This window comes from Psittacula echo (assembly GCF_963264785.1).
Source record: "Psittacula echo genome assembly, chromosome: 6".
Taxonomy (NCBI): Eukaryota; Metazoa; Chordata; class Aves; order Psittaciformes; family Psittacidae; genus Psittacula; species Psittacula echo.
Window position 1 is genome coordinate 62,079,825 of NC_137743.1, and position 17,372 is coordinate 62,097,196.

Sequence of the window (17,372 nt, forward strand, 5' to 3'; positions counted from 1 at the left end):
TTACAAGGAGTCATGTGGAAAGGACAGGAGGTAATGGGTACAGGCTTATCCCAGGGAGATTCTGATTGGACACAAGAAAAAAAATTTCACAATGAGACCAATCAGCCATTGGAATAATCTCCCCAGAGAAGTGGTGGATTCTCCCATGTTGGATACTTTTAAGATTCAGCTGGATGGAACACTGGGCCATCTTGTCCAGACTGTTTCAGTTCCAACCTGGTATTCTACGACTGTATGAATCAAACCTTACAATCTCTTTCACGGCAGTGCAGACTGTGAGCTCAGTTTAGCCTTAGTGCGGGGCCTCCATGAGTTAGCCCAATGTTTCCTGGGCCAGAGCCAGAGTCGAGTGGCATGGTGAGCTCCCACAGCCATGAGGCTTGCTCCCTTCCTTTCTTCTCATGAAAATTCCTGCCTCACAAGCTCTTGGTGGTATTTCAAGTTGTATTCAAAAATGTTTTCATTTCTTAAATCAATCTGTCCAATCAAACTTTCATTTCTTAAGTGAAAATCTTACTTCCTGAACTCTCTCATACCAAGTTTTTATATTCAGCTCTTTAAAATATTTTATAGCCATTTTGCTTACACAGCTTAACCTTAATCCGAGCCTATAGCACACCATGGGGAAATTCCCTATGACTTCACTAGGCTGTGGATCCAGTGAGTGGAATCTTTTCAAAAGTACCTTAGCAATTGCTGAGAAAAAGTCTCACTGGCTTGGCTTTGTGCTCTTACATCTTAACTGCTTTACAAAATACCCCCATGAAGAACTTGCTGACCTTACTGCAGTGAGTCATTCTAGTCAAGGCATCAGGATGATTCACTGGAATAAAAGTCTGGTGTGGTAAAACAAACTAAAAGTAGAATAGGTATAAACCTGCATGGATGACAACTCCCTGTCCTTTGTACATGTTCTGGCTTCCCTGGAAATTTGTCTTAGGGTTGTCTTTGGTGGTTTTTCATTAACGTCTTTTCATTTGGAAAGCCTTGTCAGTAAACCAAAGCAAGACAGTCAGGCAATACCCAGGGCTCTTTCCAGCACACAGCCAAAGCAATAGCCCTGTGCCCTGGGCATCTGGTTGGTAATACTGTTAGCTCTGGATATGTCCAATTTTGTCTTTGCATTTGTTTTAGAGTTAGGTGCTTATGTTGCTGCTGAAACAGTTTGTTCAGAATAGCTGGGCTCTCACAAAAGGACCAAATACTGCAAGCCTCTAGATAAAACTGTGGATGCTGGTATGTGCTAATGTTTCAGGAAGTATCACCAAATAATCCCTCTTCTACCAGCAGCAAAACTACAAGGCTCAAATAGAAACCAACTGTGAGAGAAAATTAAATGCTCCTGAACACCAAGTCTTTGAATAATAATGTTCATTGAATAATAGGTTGAATTCTGGTGTCTGTACTGGGTCATTTGAATGTGACTTACTGCTGTGAGAGGTCAAAATACACACCTTACATCATGAAAATGAGCACATAAACTGTGACAAACTCGAGTTTATTAGATCTTAATATATGTGAGGACTTCTAATGGTGTTTTAAATCTACTAAGCTGCATGGCCATAGTTTTGGGACAAACTGTGTACATTTCGTGAGCTTTAAGCCATACACAGAGAAGCATTTGTAGTTCAAAAGAATTTCTGAATGAAACAAAAGATGAAGCAGTGTTACTAACTTGTGTCCATCTGTTACCTGTCCTTTTTTAACACATTACGTTTCTTTGGTCTTATCTTCCTGTAAGTGAAAGGACAAGCACTGAAAAGAGAAGAGTGGAATTTTTCTGAAATTTTAAAATCCTGGAATGACTTCAATCAAATGGCCTGATATCTGTCACAATGCATTCTAGCCCACAGCTCTGCATTGCAAAGCTATGCAGAATTCAATGTTAAACAAAGCAGGCAGAAATGTGCTTACAGAAGAAAATGAATCATACTTGGAAAGAACACAAGAACTCCTTGTAACAAATATTTTGACAGCTTAGACTTTCTTAACTTGCTTACTTCCTCCTCTGAAGCTTTTAGATAGCAACACATGGTGAATGGCATTAGCAAACCTTGTGTTTGTACAGCAAGCAAAGACTTGAAAGCACTTTCAAAGTGTTAAAAGATTTAGCCTAACTCTCTACTCTTGGGGGGAAAATAGTTATTTATTCCTTTCTTGTGAGTAAAGAAACAGAGACACCAGGCATTGAATTACACTGCTGAGAGTATCATGGAAAGACTGACAAAAATGGAATTATATCTTCTGCTTTGCATGTGATTTTTAACCATAGGTCTGCCCTCATTTCCCCCTTCCCAGTCCCCAGAAATTCAGATGTCTTAACTTATGTCAAATAAGGTGGCTTTCAGTGTTTCCTGCTTGGAACATTTTAAATCATGAAGCAAGAAGATTCTTAACCCTTAAGTGTATTAAAATGGTGTCCTGGAAATTTTGAGTGTGATATGTTGCTATTGTCACTTTATACATGTTTGGGATTTTATGAACCCATGAGCAACTCTGGCACATAGTCCAGACATGCTGTACCTGAATGAGGACACAACGATTCATGGCCCAAAGGCAGGAGCACTGTTCCTGCAGCTTTCTTGCTGCTGCTATGGGATCAGAGCAAGCACTGAGCTCAGAGCACCCACCAAACCCTGTCCAAAGAACACCTGAAACGGGGACTGACCAAAACAACCTGAGCTGTACCAAGGTCACCACTGATCCATGGTATATCAGCATGTATGTGAATTAAAATATCTGTGGGAAGACGTGTAAAACTGTCAAAAAACATTCCCCTGACAGAAGAGAACCAGGCAGCCAGGATGCGTTTTACAAACAAAGCTCTGAAGAGCAGCATTGTGTTTATGTTCCTGTCATCCTTACATTTCTTGCTATTATCTAAACAAACCCATTTCAGCTCCTGCATTCTGCTTTTAAAAAACCTCAGAACAGCCTCACAGGGGCAGCATCAAATTGCTAAAGCAGACAAGAGCACTAAGCAGAAGATAGTGCTTTTTTTCCCCCGATATTCCTGCAGACCAATTGTGCATCTGCTCTGTTGACAGCTGCTGATGGAAAGAGGGTTAAGTCTCTATTGAAATACAGAACTAAATACCTATATTAAAGAAGGCTTAAAAGTAATTTTGAAATACAGGACTATGAAGAAGGCAAGAGAGATGAGACACTGATGTGTATTTAGCATTCCAGCAGATCTTAGGAATTCTTGGGAAGGTTATTGGGATTTTGTTTCTGTGCTCTTAAAATTCAGAGTGAACAAAACTGTTCCTGTTAAGATCAGCACCTAAGCATAGAAAACTATGCTCTTGGAATCAGTGGATAGAAAGAATCAGACACTTGTTTTTACCAAATTGCAATCTAATTTTGAAAACACAGACATGCAGGATGAAAACACATTATAACCATCTTACCTGATATGCAGCAATGATCAACTGGAGAATATTTCCAGAATCCTTCTGTAATCGTCCAACAGTAGCTCCAGGAATAAGCTTTGCATAGTTCTGAAGATACAAAAAAGAATTTAAAGCACAAAAAAGACTAGGTGACAAGAATCTACTATCTGAAAAAACAGAACCAAAACAAGCAGCAAAATATATTGAAGCCAACTAAAATAAACAATAGTGAAGTTTTTGGTGTTTTCAAGGACCCTTTGTAGACTCAGTAACACACATCCTATTGAAAAAGTCCTATGGAGAAGCTCTGATTTCACTGAAAATTGATGGGACATATATTGCTAAATCACCTCTGTGTGCTTGGAGGTTTGATACTCTAGTAGCTTTCAGCTCTAATTTTTCAGATTTAGAAGGAAGATCTATTCTCTCAACAATCTTTTTTCTATGTTTTTCTCTAATAAAAAGAACCAAAACCAGATTCAGCTGCTCTACTGTTGCTGTACAATTTGAGAGTCTTGGACCCTCCATTCAATAACAGCAGTCACTTTTTTACATTTGCAAGCAACTCAAAATCTTGGATTCTGATTAGTGAGGGCACAGAAGTTAAGAAGTTTAAACTAAGAGCTACAAGAACTTAGAACAAAGACCCTTTAAAAACTGTTGCTCATTTATGTTTGATGCACACCCCACATATATCCCAGTGGTCTGTGGCTATGATTAATTGTATGCTGACTTTGTTAAATTGGCACTACATTATTAACACAATTTATTTCAATGATAAGCTATTTTTTCTTTTTCCATTAAATTGCATTGTGACTCTAACATGACAGCTAGATTTTAAATATGTTTAATTAAAATTTATGTTGCCTGATTTTTAACTACATGAACTTCTCTTGCTTGTACCCATGCTTTGGAAAATAATAAGTGCTCATCATTAAAGAAACACATTGTAATGTTCATTTTCTTTTTCAATTTATCATATCAACGCTGTGGTTTCAATTGAAAAAAAATTCCAGACAGCTTTTAATAAACATGGATATTTTGTTACCCTATTATCTCTTTTATACTTCACATCTCCAAAAGCCCGTGATTACTTTATATATTATAAAAGGAATACTTATAACTCATTAGATTTCTAAAGTGCTGTTGTAAATCAATGGGATTTAACTGCATTTTTTGTTACAGCTGGTGATTTTGTATTCCTGGCTCCTCCTGCGATTAGTGGTCTCTCAAGAATTCTTAGAATATTGAAACTCCTCATTTTGTTCACGTGGACCACTTGGAAGATAATTACAGAAAATACGATAAACCTGGAATATAAACGGTAGCACCTTTTAATCTGCAGTGTGCAAATCAAACCGCAGGGATGTACTGTTCTGAAGACTTCACTTGATCTTTCCTCTTTGAACAAAGATTTTCTGCATGGTGACACAAGGATGGCGTTGCAAGCCCAGTCTAAGTGTGTATCTCCACTGGTTAAACCTTACCTTTTAGCAAATATTTTTGTTTAACCATTAACGAGGTGAGGCAGACTGATGTTTTCGGAGTGATACTGTTGTAAAACATCCAAGGGATGTAATAGAATCCAGTCTTTTAACAAATACTCATTAAAACATGAACTGCCATTTTGTAGATACACTGATTAGTGTTACTGAGCTTTGACAATTATATATTTGAATTCAGTGCGGTCGTACCTAAGAATTTTCATCATAATAGAGTGCTATGCCAAATTTATAAAAAATACTTTATATTCTGTACAAGTATGGAGACTGGAGTATTTTTAGTTCAATTTTCAGCAGTGAAAAGCAGGCTGAAAACCTAATTTTTGAGATGTATTCTCCTGTGATATAAAAAGAAAATCGTTTGTTCAAAAAAGAGCAATTTCTCTTTCAAGAGAAGTGGTGCTTAGTCAGGACTAAAGAGGTAGTCTTTTCCTTTATCTAAGTTTGAACAATTTTTTAAAGAATTCTACTTGAAAACAAATATCTACAATAATAGCAGCTAGATTGTAGTGCAGTAGCTGTTTGGTTACATAGAAGGATCAAAACCAACACCAGCTATGTTACAAGTATACATATTCTGTGCTTGTGCAATAAGAAATGTTTCTGTGTTAGATAATAATACACATACATTTAAGTGGAGAAACTGAAAATTCAGTTGAAGAAGATGAAGAATATTAGATGACTGACTTATTTTGAGCTAAATTGTTGGGGATTATACAGGACTAGAAATATAAAATGTTTATTTGAACATTGGAAAACTGCACTTAAGACTAATGGAATCCATCGAGTCTATTTCAAGAGGTGCTTTCTAAGTCCTGACATCATTTTAATGTACATTTTTCCCTAAGAACTGAATTATCAATAGCAGTGGTCAGGTTTTGATGTCTGATTTAATTAGATGCTGAGTTCAAGTAGATTTGAAATATGTGGGGAGAGGCTACCCACCTTAAAGGATAATTAAATCTGGGAGGGTTTTCTGAGAATTGCAGAATCTCCATCACTGAGGTGTTTGAAAAGATACAAAACACAAAGACAAGAGTGGTTTAATTGTGGTGCCCAAGTGCCAGTTTAGAGTCCTCTCCCAGCTCTTCCAGGCTACCTCAGTTGTCATAACACCAGAATAACTCTCATTGTCTTGCTTTGTTCTTTTGATAGTCCTAAGCATGAATACCTTGTTATTTGTATTTATATTGCAAATTTGAACCATGCAAATGGATACACAATACTATTATTCTGTTTGCAGGTCCTACATATACCCTTGAAAGTATATTGTAGTGTGGAAAATCTGCACTGTGAGACATGCGTGATTTTTGTGCTTGCTATGACTGATTTTCTGCATCACCTCCAGGACAGAAAGCAGACCATAACAACTATAGCTATTCAATTAACTGACACAAAACAGTATTAAAAGACGAAAGCTGCAGATAGAATATACTGAGTGAGATTCCTATATACCCGACAAGATAGAATATAGTTGCACTTTTTTTTTCTAACAAAGAAAGTAACAAGAACAAACCATTCCCCAGTTGGGTTAACAATGGCTTGCATTTTTTGTTAGGTATAAAACTTTGTTTAGTGTTCCCAGCTAGCAAAGGGTGCCACTTGATAACTTTTATACTGGTGTAACACTGACACAGGGATACTGAAATAGAACTATTATCCCTGATAAGAGCACTGTTGGCCAACTCTGAGGGTGACTGCCACCAATTCCCAAGGGAAAATATAATGCCATCAGTAATAGAAAGTTTCTTTGGACTAAATAAGGCTCTGTAAATCAAAGAGAGAGTTCCAAACTACCTCCTAGAACAGCCCTCATTCATGCAGTTCCTATTAAAATCAGGAAAAATGTTTCACTTGACATTAATTGAGCCCCTATTAAGAAATTGTTAAGCAAGAATGAGATTCAGGAAAGTTTTTTTAATATGCGAATTTTATCTAATCTATGCTATGACTATAGAATCCCGCTGCATTTTTAAGTGATTGACTTCTACATTGTTGATCTGCATTTTCACACTTCAGCTCAGTATTTAACACAGTCAGGTAGTCAGTGCTCCAAGATGCAGATTGTTTCCTCCCTTATCAAGTGTGTAATCTGAGAAACAGTTTATGAAAGATATGACTCTTGTAACTCTTCTCAAACACCTGGAACATCAGTCTTACTCAAGATGACTCTGCAACTGGAATCAGTTGCAGAAGCACTGGGGGGGGGGGTCTTCCCTGGGTTACAGAGAGGACAGATAGAGAAAACAATCATACTGGTGAGTCCTCAAGGACTCATCTGCTCTCTCTGCTGTAACACAGGGCCTTTTCTGCTAGCTTTTCTGTTTTCCATGAGGTTACCACACCAGAGGAGCACTTTTCTTCTCCTTCCTTTACTTTTGGCTTTTAATGAGGAATGATGAGTGAAGGTTTTCCCTTTGGAAAATCACACTTATTGCATCAGCAGGATCACCCTTACTGACTCCCTCTCAACCAACCTGAATACATTCGGAGGCACAATTTCTCTTGTCCCCTTTTCACACAGCAGCACGTGGCCAGGCAGCCAAGCTTAGGCTACAAACGCCCTTTTTATCTTCACTGAATTCTTATTTAAAATTTGGTTTTGCATGTGAAGATTTCTTCCCAGCAGCAGGACTGGACAGAAAAGGAAATGAGAATTGCCAACATCCTTCTTATTTTATCTTAGAGGGTTTTTGCTTATATTCACCGCAAAAAGCAGTCAAGTGGCTGTTTGTGACTTTGCCTCAACTCACTGCTCGAATATCCAACAGGCAAAAAGAAGCATGGGGCTTCAGGAGAGTTTATATCTGTGGAGACTGAAAACGGGTGCCTGCACAGATGACGGATGGAGTTGCAGGTATGAATGCTATTAAATTTATTAAAAGTAAGGCTTTTGCACATCCGTGAGCACTGCTGCTCTACTCTATCCTCTCTCTTCTGGCTCCCTTTTCCCATGACATGACTTCACAGAGCAGAAGATTAATTCGCAGAGCAGGATTCTGCTAGTCCTCACATCAAAAATTCCTGTAATGAAGTGTTTCCCCTCAGTAGACAAGAGGAACAGTACATGAAGGAAGAGGACTTTGTCCATCATGTTCGGTATTTTTAATCTCGCCCCTAGTTTCCTATTTGTCTCATTGGAAAGAGACACAGAAACAAAGAAAAATTGATAAAACTCTCAGGTCAGAAGAAAAAAACCCCACCACGATCTCAGAGTTGGGCTTGAAGAAAATTGTATTTTTCAGAATATATATGTGTCTTATAAAAGTAGGGAAAGGCTCAACTGTCCTTCTTTAGCCTTATAAAATACAAAAGGCTCATAATGATTACACTGAATAGTTAAGCAATGCTTACTTTGACAATCTTTGACTTAAAAAATTAGTATGATTCAACTTAAAATCCAACATAAGAGTTACTTGAGAATATCAAATTCACTACATGAAGAAGCACTTCCTAAGTAAAAGAGTCTTACTCCGATATGTAAATTCCCAGCTATTTTTATTACATAAATATCTTGCAGAATTCAGTCCTTAGTACTAGAATTATTGTATCAGCTGTGAAAAAGGGTAACCTTTAAAACAAGTGCTGGTGAACTGAACGTTTTAATGTGCTTACCTCGTATAAGTGAACTTGCTCATTTGTTACAGCAAAAATTAATAGAACATTGTTTTGCACAAGTTTGTCAATTAATTGTCCAATTGTGGGATACTCCTGCAAAGAGACAGAAGAGAGCCACATTAACCCATTTTTCATGTGCATCCAGTTGCTAGTTACCTCCCATGAAATACACATTCAAGTAATCATGATTAGCATTGTATTCTCTGTATATTATAAACTATAATTAGGCACTACAAGTATACAAAATAAAAGATAGTGTATATCATTTCCTTGCATTGTTTGTAAGGAAACCTCCCTGAGAAAAGTACAGTGTTGGCCTCAATACTGACACTTGTCTCAGTAGCATCTGTGACATATGTATATATAACCCAAAGAATAACACTGCACCAGAGCAACTGGGTATTTGTCCTACACTGAACACCATAGTGTATATATTCAGTATTTTTTAATAGAAATCTTAAGATGGTAAATTATCCTACACAGTGTCCTACAAGTTCCTGAACTCCTGAAACCACACCCTTACAGGGAACAATATTAATGCAAATTTTGCCTTCTCTGTAGAAGGAAATATTAGTCAGTCCTGTTCCGTGTGTTTTCCAGGTTAGCAGGAATAAGATTTGTGCTTCCTTTTTTCCTAGTTATAGTCTATCCTAGCTCTGCAGAAACACACTTTTTACTGAAATCTGTAATTACAAATAAAATGCATTACATGCAATATCTGGATTCCACAGCTTTGACACATTTCAGTGGTAAAGGTATACTTTCATTAATTTTCTAATTTTCTCATGTCCATTCTTTAATTTCCAGAATGTGAGAGTTGTATAAAATTCATAGTAAATTACCAGAACAGTTGACATGGAGTATTCATTATTGTGGTCCAAATGACAGTTCCCATCATTAGGAATAACAATCCCTGCCAGTTTGCTGTCCATCCCAAAATGGGAATCAGCATCACTCACAAACACCAGCAAATGTAGAGAATCATTCCTCCATCCAATTTTTTCCTGTCATTTAAAATGCATTAGTTTAGCAGGCTGTATTGCACTCACAATAGAGAAAAGCAGCGAAAGATTTGGAGAACAGCACCTCAAAATAAATGAAGAGAATAACTTTCAAGGGAGTGTCAAAATCATCACACTTCTTAAGAGATAATGCTCATTCCATTGTCTTTGGTTAACATTTTGTCTCTTCATTCTTGTGTTTAGTAACATGGGCTGGCCATGTTCATTGCAATCTGCTTACCACTCTAAACATAGTTAATCAAAAATATTTAAAGAAAAAAACAATCAAGAAAATGAACCCAGTAATTACACAGTTGTTTAGTTTTTTATCCCTGGCGACTAAAAAGAAACACTAAAATATTGCAATACGCATGTTTTACTTGATAGAGCCAAAAGTATTTTCACACAAATCTAATGAGGCTCTTGGACTGCATTAAAACAAAATCCTGAAAAATAATGATCTGCTGCTTTGATATACAACCATATGATACCAGAAGTGGAAATAAACAGAATAATTAATAAAATACCTGAGAAGTTTCAATTACCTTGCAAACAGCTGCCTGCATAATTGCATCGAAACCTCCCTCTGGAGTGTCTATATTAGCAGAGATCTGCTGTCTTTTCACAATTTCATTGAATTTTTCAGCATCATTTGTTAGTGGCAAAACATGTTTGTATCCAAAGGTGGGTAAGCACTCGTATGGAACACTTCTACAAAATAAGTAAGACAGCTTATGGATAATACAGAGTGAAAAATCACTTCAATGGCTACTTCGAAAGCCTGTCTGGATTAAGTTTTGGTCATGTATCTTATGCCTCTGAGACAGATCTAGTGAAAAACATAAGATCAAAGAGGATCTAGTGGGGTAGGCAATACAAAGCGGTCTGCATAAAGCCTGGGAAATGCCTTTGAGATCAGAGTAATCCAGCCATTTAAACACATGCAGTCTTTGCCATGCTCCCTGCAGTGCTTTGTTTTAGTACTCAGAAGCACATTAGGATCTTCAGTCCCTTAATGACATTCAGAGAACATCACCAAGCTGCTGCATTCCTGCTTCAGGCTGTAGAGCACAGCTTCTCCTCCACGTAAATTAGAAAAGGTTTAAGGCAGCCTCAGTTTAGGGGATACTGCTAGAACTTAAGGGGAAAAAAAAAGCAGGAAAACAACATTGATGGGTAAATGAAACTGCTATTCTTTGTTGGGTTTGAGCTTGCACCTGCTTGTCAATGTCACCTGCTTGTCAATGACACTTATTGCAGTGTCATTAAATTCTTATATATATGTATATATTCTAGCAAATTAAATAAAAATACATATTCTGCACACCTGTGTGTTAACCTGTTAAGGACATTTATGACTAGCAGCAAAAGCTAAAAAAGCAGCATCATTCCCAGATTCCTCTCTCCAAATAACGTAAGACTCAACAGAATAATGAGGAGAGTGTGAAACTAATAAAAACCAAATCTTGCTTCCAAAACTGAATCATTTACAGCTGGAAGAGGTTCCAGTGAGGCTGCTGAATTGAATTTTATCCTAAAGATTAATATTATGACTTAATGCTGTCATGCAAACAGATGCGGGTATTTTTGCTGCCTACCTGCAAGGGTTGCTTATTTCTGCAGCTGTAGTTTTGATAAAGGGTGAAACTGGTTTTTCAACAAAAGATCCAAAGCCCAGCCTGAAGTTGCTTGTCAGTTTTGACATTTCTTTAGAAAGAGTTGAGCCCAATTCCTTGATTGTATTCAGATCATCATCCATGGAGGCTGAAAGATCCATGAGGTAATATAGATCAATCGGATAATCTTCAGTTTGACGAACCTTGATCTGTATCGTTTCTTCATGCCCTATTAAGGTCGTGAGAAAGCGGGATACATGTTAGCACTTCTACACAGAAGTTATGAGCAATGCCAACTTTTTCATAAATATATGTATGGTGAAAATCATCTAATATTTTAAATCAACAGCAGAATTAAGAAAATCACCTTAAAAATTCTCTGTCAATGAAAATCTCAAACAGGGATCTAAAAAGTGAAAAGCAGTTCTAGTGGGTTTTTTCCTAAGCTGTTCTTCAGTAAAGCCATAAGCATAGATTTACAACCGATTGCTCTGTTTGAAAAAATAGGAGAACATCACTCCAGCACTATGTAGCTTCAGAAAATTAGTTATGTAGCTATTTAAAACTAAAGGTAGCACTTATGGGACATACCATGTACTTTAGATATTCAAAGAAAACCAGAGTGTACACACAGATTTTACTCTCAGTTCCAACACTATGATATGACCTGAGTGTCTCCTATATTTCTTTATTCCAAATTTTCTCCAGGAAAAATTTACATCTTAAGGACCCCAAAGTAGGTCTGGAGTGTTTCCATAAATGTCACTGGTACCTTGTAAATCCTCAAAGCAAGATTCTATGCTGCCTCTGAGGTATGCTGTTTGCCAGACCTGCAAGGTAGAGGCACAGGGTTGGGGTGGTATATGTGGGTTTCCATTCTCTGCCTGCGACCTCAACGGAGTTCCCAGCTATTCTGAATGTTCCCAGCACTTCTGAAAGTGTTTCGAACTCATTCATTCAAACCTAGCTTTCATCTGATGAGTCAACACATAATTCTGGACTCAACACAGGGTTTTTATCTTTATTCCATAAAGATTATTTTTTTTGTAAGACCAGTCAGTCTGATAAGCTTCAGTATATAAACATTTAAATCCCACATCTGAACTGAGTGACTTACCTGGTCTCAGCCTGAGAGTTAGTTTTTGAGGAGATATCTGTGTAACATCAGAATTTGTCTTCTCGGATGCTACAGTTAGGGGCTTGTTTCTGTGAATTTCTACTTCTGAAAAAGGAAATTCAATCAAATTCAACTGGCATCCTTTTGACAAAAGGTTTTCTGGGGTATCACACCTCCCATGAGTTCCAACTGAGTCTGTGTAATTCTAAAGCAAACAGGAGAAGGAAGGGATGAGTTAAACATATTTACTGACCAGCCACAAGCATCTGGCTGATGAAAGGTCAACCCAATGCAGGGAACAGAAACAAAAGTGCAAGTTAATGCAAACTAGTGCAGGAAGAAATATAAGTGGCACAGAAATCTAAATTTGCCCTTCATGGATTGTGTCACACAGGTGTATAATTAATGTAACTTACACCAATTTGGTATCCTGGGAGAAACTGCTCTATTGTTGGGAAATGGGAATTGTGCCACTCACTGCATTTGGCTTCTTACAGTACTGGGAATGATAACACAAAGCCCCTATAAGTCCATATTTTTTCTAAGACAGGATCATGCCACAAATTCATCAATCTTTCCTGAACAATTTTGAACTGCTTATGGAATAGCATCATTTAATAACAGAAAAGGTTATTACAGCTAAGAGATTCCTACAAATTTTGTTGCAAACAGTGCAGTACTCAGTGTTAACTGGTTTTATTCTGACCTACTCATTCTCCTCAACACTCATTTAATGTGTTCACTGAAGCAGGAAGCAAGTCCTTGTTACTCTGCCTGGTGCCCAACAAGCCCCAGAGCCTCCTTTCCTCACTCCCCAGCATCAGCAGGGCTGCTGGCATGCCCACATCTATCTGGTTGTTTGGCTCACCGTCCTACTTGACTTTTTCTCATCTGGAGGAAATCACAAGTCCTATCGATATTGGTTAGATAGCTTGCAGTTTATTTTTGTTACTCATTTCAAAGCACTTGATATGCATTCCTTTCCACAACAGTGCTGCAGGGTAGGTGCTATCCCACGTAGAGAAGTTAATGGTTACAAAGAGGCTTCTGTGCCTTACGACCATTTCCTAGAGCTATGTCTAGAGTTTCGATCTCAAAATCAGTCAGCTGTCTTCTGAACTGGACACTGCTCTGGCCTGCAAGACCTTTTGACAAAAATCTCAGCAATGCCAAGCAGAAATAGCACCAAAACATTCAATTGCTGGTTGATGGTCATGAGCCCATACCTGTGGCTGCTCTTTTCTCCTGGATTTGGGTGAGAATGCAGGCTTCAGCCACTAAGCCACAAATATTCCTAAATTCAGTCACTGAAAAACTTCCCATCCAAACCAAAACAAATTTACTTAGAACCTATTAAAACCAGAACTAGGACCCTTCTGTCCACCAAAATGCCACCCTTCATGCCTGAATATTGTCTGGGATCTTATATACTTTATGGGAAGCGATGTTGAGACACCTGATTTGAAAAGTGGTTCAATCTCACCAACTACTTGAATACAATGCACATAGAAGTCATGTACCATTATAAAACTTTCACAGGGAGATCCATATCATCTCCCTTAGTTACATGCTTTCTGACTTTTCAAAACATGTGAGAAGGCAAACTCATGTTTCAAATACAATTACAAGGTGTGTTTTTATCCTACAGAAAACAGTGGTTTCTTTGGAGGCACTTTTGTTTACTCTGACACTGAAGTTCCTGCATCTTTGGCACTCTTGATATGTTGTTCTCTAGCAAACAAGTGAATGAGCCTACAAACAAATTAAAAAAATCATGTTTACTACTCTGAAGTATTCAATGGTTCCACTTCTTTTTTTTTTTCTTTTTATCATGAAACTGTGTTTCATTTTTGTTTTCTGAAAATCCTCAGCAGGAGTCAAAGTTCTGTGATCAAATTTCATTTCACTTTTGGTTGTTAAATACAAACATACAAACTACTGCAAACACACTACTGTGGCTGGGGTTTTCCCCATGAGAACTTTTTTTTGCAAACTGCTATATTATTTTCAGAATTTTTTTTTTTAAAAAGTGCTGTTTGGTCTTTGTCAGCTACTTCATGAAGCAGTTATGTTAGTCTCATCCTAGCTGTCATTTTGCTACTCAAAAAAGTAAGAAATATATTTAACAGCAAAGGTGTAAATCAGAAACTATAATGAAAAAGACTTCATTTCTCTATTATTTCTGGCAAGTTTTTAATTATAATAGCTGGTATCTTGCTAACACTAATGAACTAAGTCCTAAAATATTTACTGTGAAGTAGGGAGATATTATTTAGCATCATTTACAGGTGAAAGTTTTAAAAACAGAGATGTTAAGTGGCTTGTATGGGGTTACAAAGAAAGTCTGCAACAGATATATGGGGAAAAATCCAGGTGTTTTTTTTAAGCCTAATGTTTTAACCAAAGCACTTACAACTATATCATGCTAGTTATAAAACTGACAGTATCATCATACTTAAAATCAACCACACATTAGTCATTTGTATATGCAAACTGACTGGAGCACCCTCTGTTTACACTGTCTGGCTTTGCATGTAATCTATAAGATGCAGTCTGGTCTCTGACTTGATGTCTAATTCTTCATCATCAGCACCATAAGTAAGTCAGCCCTGAGGCTGATGAACTGAGCCCCTCTGTTAGCACTTTTATTTCTGCCTTAGATGAGGAAGGTTGTCTTTAAAAAACAAAACAAAACAAAAACAGAACACCAAAACTGTGAGTAATAGACCGTAAAGGCTAGATCAAATTCCACTTTTGATTCCCAGGAAGTCTTCACTGAGCACTGCATGCATTACAAAACCACAGACTGACCCAATTAAGTCAATACTTCATCATTCAGAGCTAGTACAACCACTTCAAGTTTTACTTTGAAATTTTTTTGTATCATTTACTCTACCTCTTGAGAACACCAAGCACACTGTGGTCCGGAAAGCAAACAGTCTTCACAAGTCACTGTGCTTTCCTGAGAACAGGTCCCTAAATTTAAATCCAAGAAGAAAAATATTAATAATGTGTTTAATCATTCAATACATGAAGAATGTTGGCTTTTAGAGAATGAGAGAGGTGAAAAATGAACACTTTTAGCCATATTTAGGGTTACTGATAAAATTTTTTCTTAAAAGTATTTCTATTGACAGAAGATTTACCCTCTAATTAAAATTAAAATCATTAATTACAATCATTAAAAACAATTGCTGGCAATCAACATACTTACTTTTGCATGATGCCATTCACTGAGAAAATGTTACTTGCTTTCTCCAGTGCACCTGATAGTGTTACATGTGTTTCTGCTACGATGTAAGGTAAGACTTTTCCAACATAATCAGGGACACGAAAAAAGCATATTTATGTTCACTCTATATGCTTAAAATTACTTCACTAGGGTCTGTAGATACTTGGTAAGTACCAATGAAACAGTCACATATATAGTTATCAAGTTTCTCAGCAAATTAAGCCGTGATTAATATAGAGAAAAATTGCTCAAATGCCCATCTCTTTCATACATGTTGTGCTACATAATGACCACATAATCTTAGGCGAATTTGCAGGGAAGCCCTAGAGCAGTCTGCCAAATAAACAAAAAAAAGTCATTAAACAAAAAGCAATGATAAATATTGAAGACAGAAAGTGATTTTGTGTCAAATTCAAGCAAGAAAGAATCAAAAATAGTTTTGAAATGGATTTCTCTGTCCTTGAGCCTTACCTTGCACATAGTTATTTCTGTGCAGAAATAGGAAACAGAGGCAAAGCAATTCAATCCCCATTCGTTTTCAGTGCTGGCTGCGTGACAAGAAAGTATTAGCGTGTTAATTATCATCCGCAGAAAAGTACAATGTTGTAAAAATCACTCAGTCCTGGAGGGTATGTTTTCAGGTGTCACCTACACCAGATTGCAAAGAAACTTCAGCCCTACCAGCACAGAGTATGACCAAAAGTGAAAACAAGGGCTACCTGGGCAGGTAAAGAGGCAAGCTGTGCATAAAGTAACATGAACATGGTTATCACTTCCTTGTTTCCCTAGATTCCTTATAAGGTATAAGGGGAAATTCATTCAGGTGCAGATTTCTGTCAATCCCAGTCACTCTGGGTCCTAGAGCAACCCAGTCAAGGCAGAGGGTTTTTGTGTGCACAGCAACTTTTTAAAGGCTCCTCTAAAATAATGCCTTTTATTGTTCCCTGAGGGAATGCGCTAGCTAGATGAAGCATTACGACTGCCAAGTGAGTATACCTGGAGAGATGTAAAAATCCCATTTTTTCAGATTTCCTGTTGTGGAGCGTAACTTCTAAAGGCGTCTGTGAAAAAAAAAAAAAACCAAAAACAAATACAAACACAAAAAGCAATCACCATTATAACTGAAGACCTGGCTTCAGTGGTTCAAGATAGAGAGTGCATTTATTTTATTAACTCTGCAAACTGAAAATTAAATGCTGCAGTTGTGGATTTTTGTTAATATGTAGAAGGAGGAATAATTGCATTCTCAGTTATGCAGCTGACTTTGAAAAAACTTCATGTCAGCTTTAACGCTATGTACTAAGTGACTAAATATTCTACAGCTTAGATACAGCAATATAACAAGTTTTGATACCTCTCTTTCCCCCACAACCCCCAGAAAAAAGGCAAAACATGCACTTCTTACAACCTGATTAAAAGGAAATAAAATTTCCTATTTGTGGATTTCATCTCTTCCCATCTTTTATGTTCTGCTATTGTCTGTTTTGAAAATCATTTGTTCAGGACAACCGCCGCTCTCTTATCATGAGACTCTATACAGTGCAGCATAAAATTATAATTTCATTGTGGGTATTGCTAGCCTGAAAATATGTATCCTTTCTTCTACAGTCAGAAATCCTACCAAAGTTAGCTCACAAGGACTAGATTGCTCTCACCAAGAGAACTGGCAGGCTCAGATCTCTGTTTTCAGACCGGTGGTAGCTGCAGTCTTGGGGCAGGATATGAAGGTAGGGATAGGTCTATACTAGTTAAACTCAACATGCCTGAAAACATTCCTGGGCATTGAGGCAAATTGGCACAGAAAGACCTGAGTTTATGCTTGCAAATTGCCTATTGGGACCATTCTAGCAACCAAATTGTGCCCAGAAATTTTTTGCAGAGTGTTAATTGAAAG

At 37.4% G+C, this 17,372-nt stretch overlaps 1 protein-coding gene across 1 annotated transcript in view; it reads right to left on the minus strand.

Annotated features, from left to right (window-relative positions):
- ITGB6 (integrin subunit beta 6) overlaps window positions 1-16,010 on the minus strand; it is a gene marked incomplete at both ends in the record, with an annotated part of 28,864 nt that extends 12,854 nt beyond the window's left edge. Inside the window, 8 exons of the mRNA XM_080621098.1 lie at window positions 3,411-3,500; window positions 8,510-8,605; window positions 9,355-9,516; window positions 10,059-10,224; window positions 11,112-11,358; window positions 12,247-12,451; window positions 15,143-15,222; window positions 15,950-16,010. Coding sequence (XP_080477224.1) covers window positions 3,411-3,500; window positions 8,510-8,605; window positions 9,355-9,516; window positions 10,059-10,224; window positions 11,112-11,358; window positions 12,247-12,451; window positions 15,143-15,222; window positions 15,950-16,010 — 1,107 coding nt within the window. The remainder of the gene's footprint in view (window positions 1-3,410; window positions 3,501-8,509; window positions 8,606-9,354; window positions 9,517-10,058; window positions 10,225-11,111; window positions 11,359-12,246; window positions 12,452-15,142; window positions 15,223-15,949) is intronic.
- Between the last annotated feature and the right edge of the window lie 1,362 nt (window positions 16,011-17,372).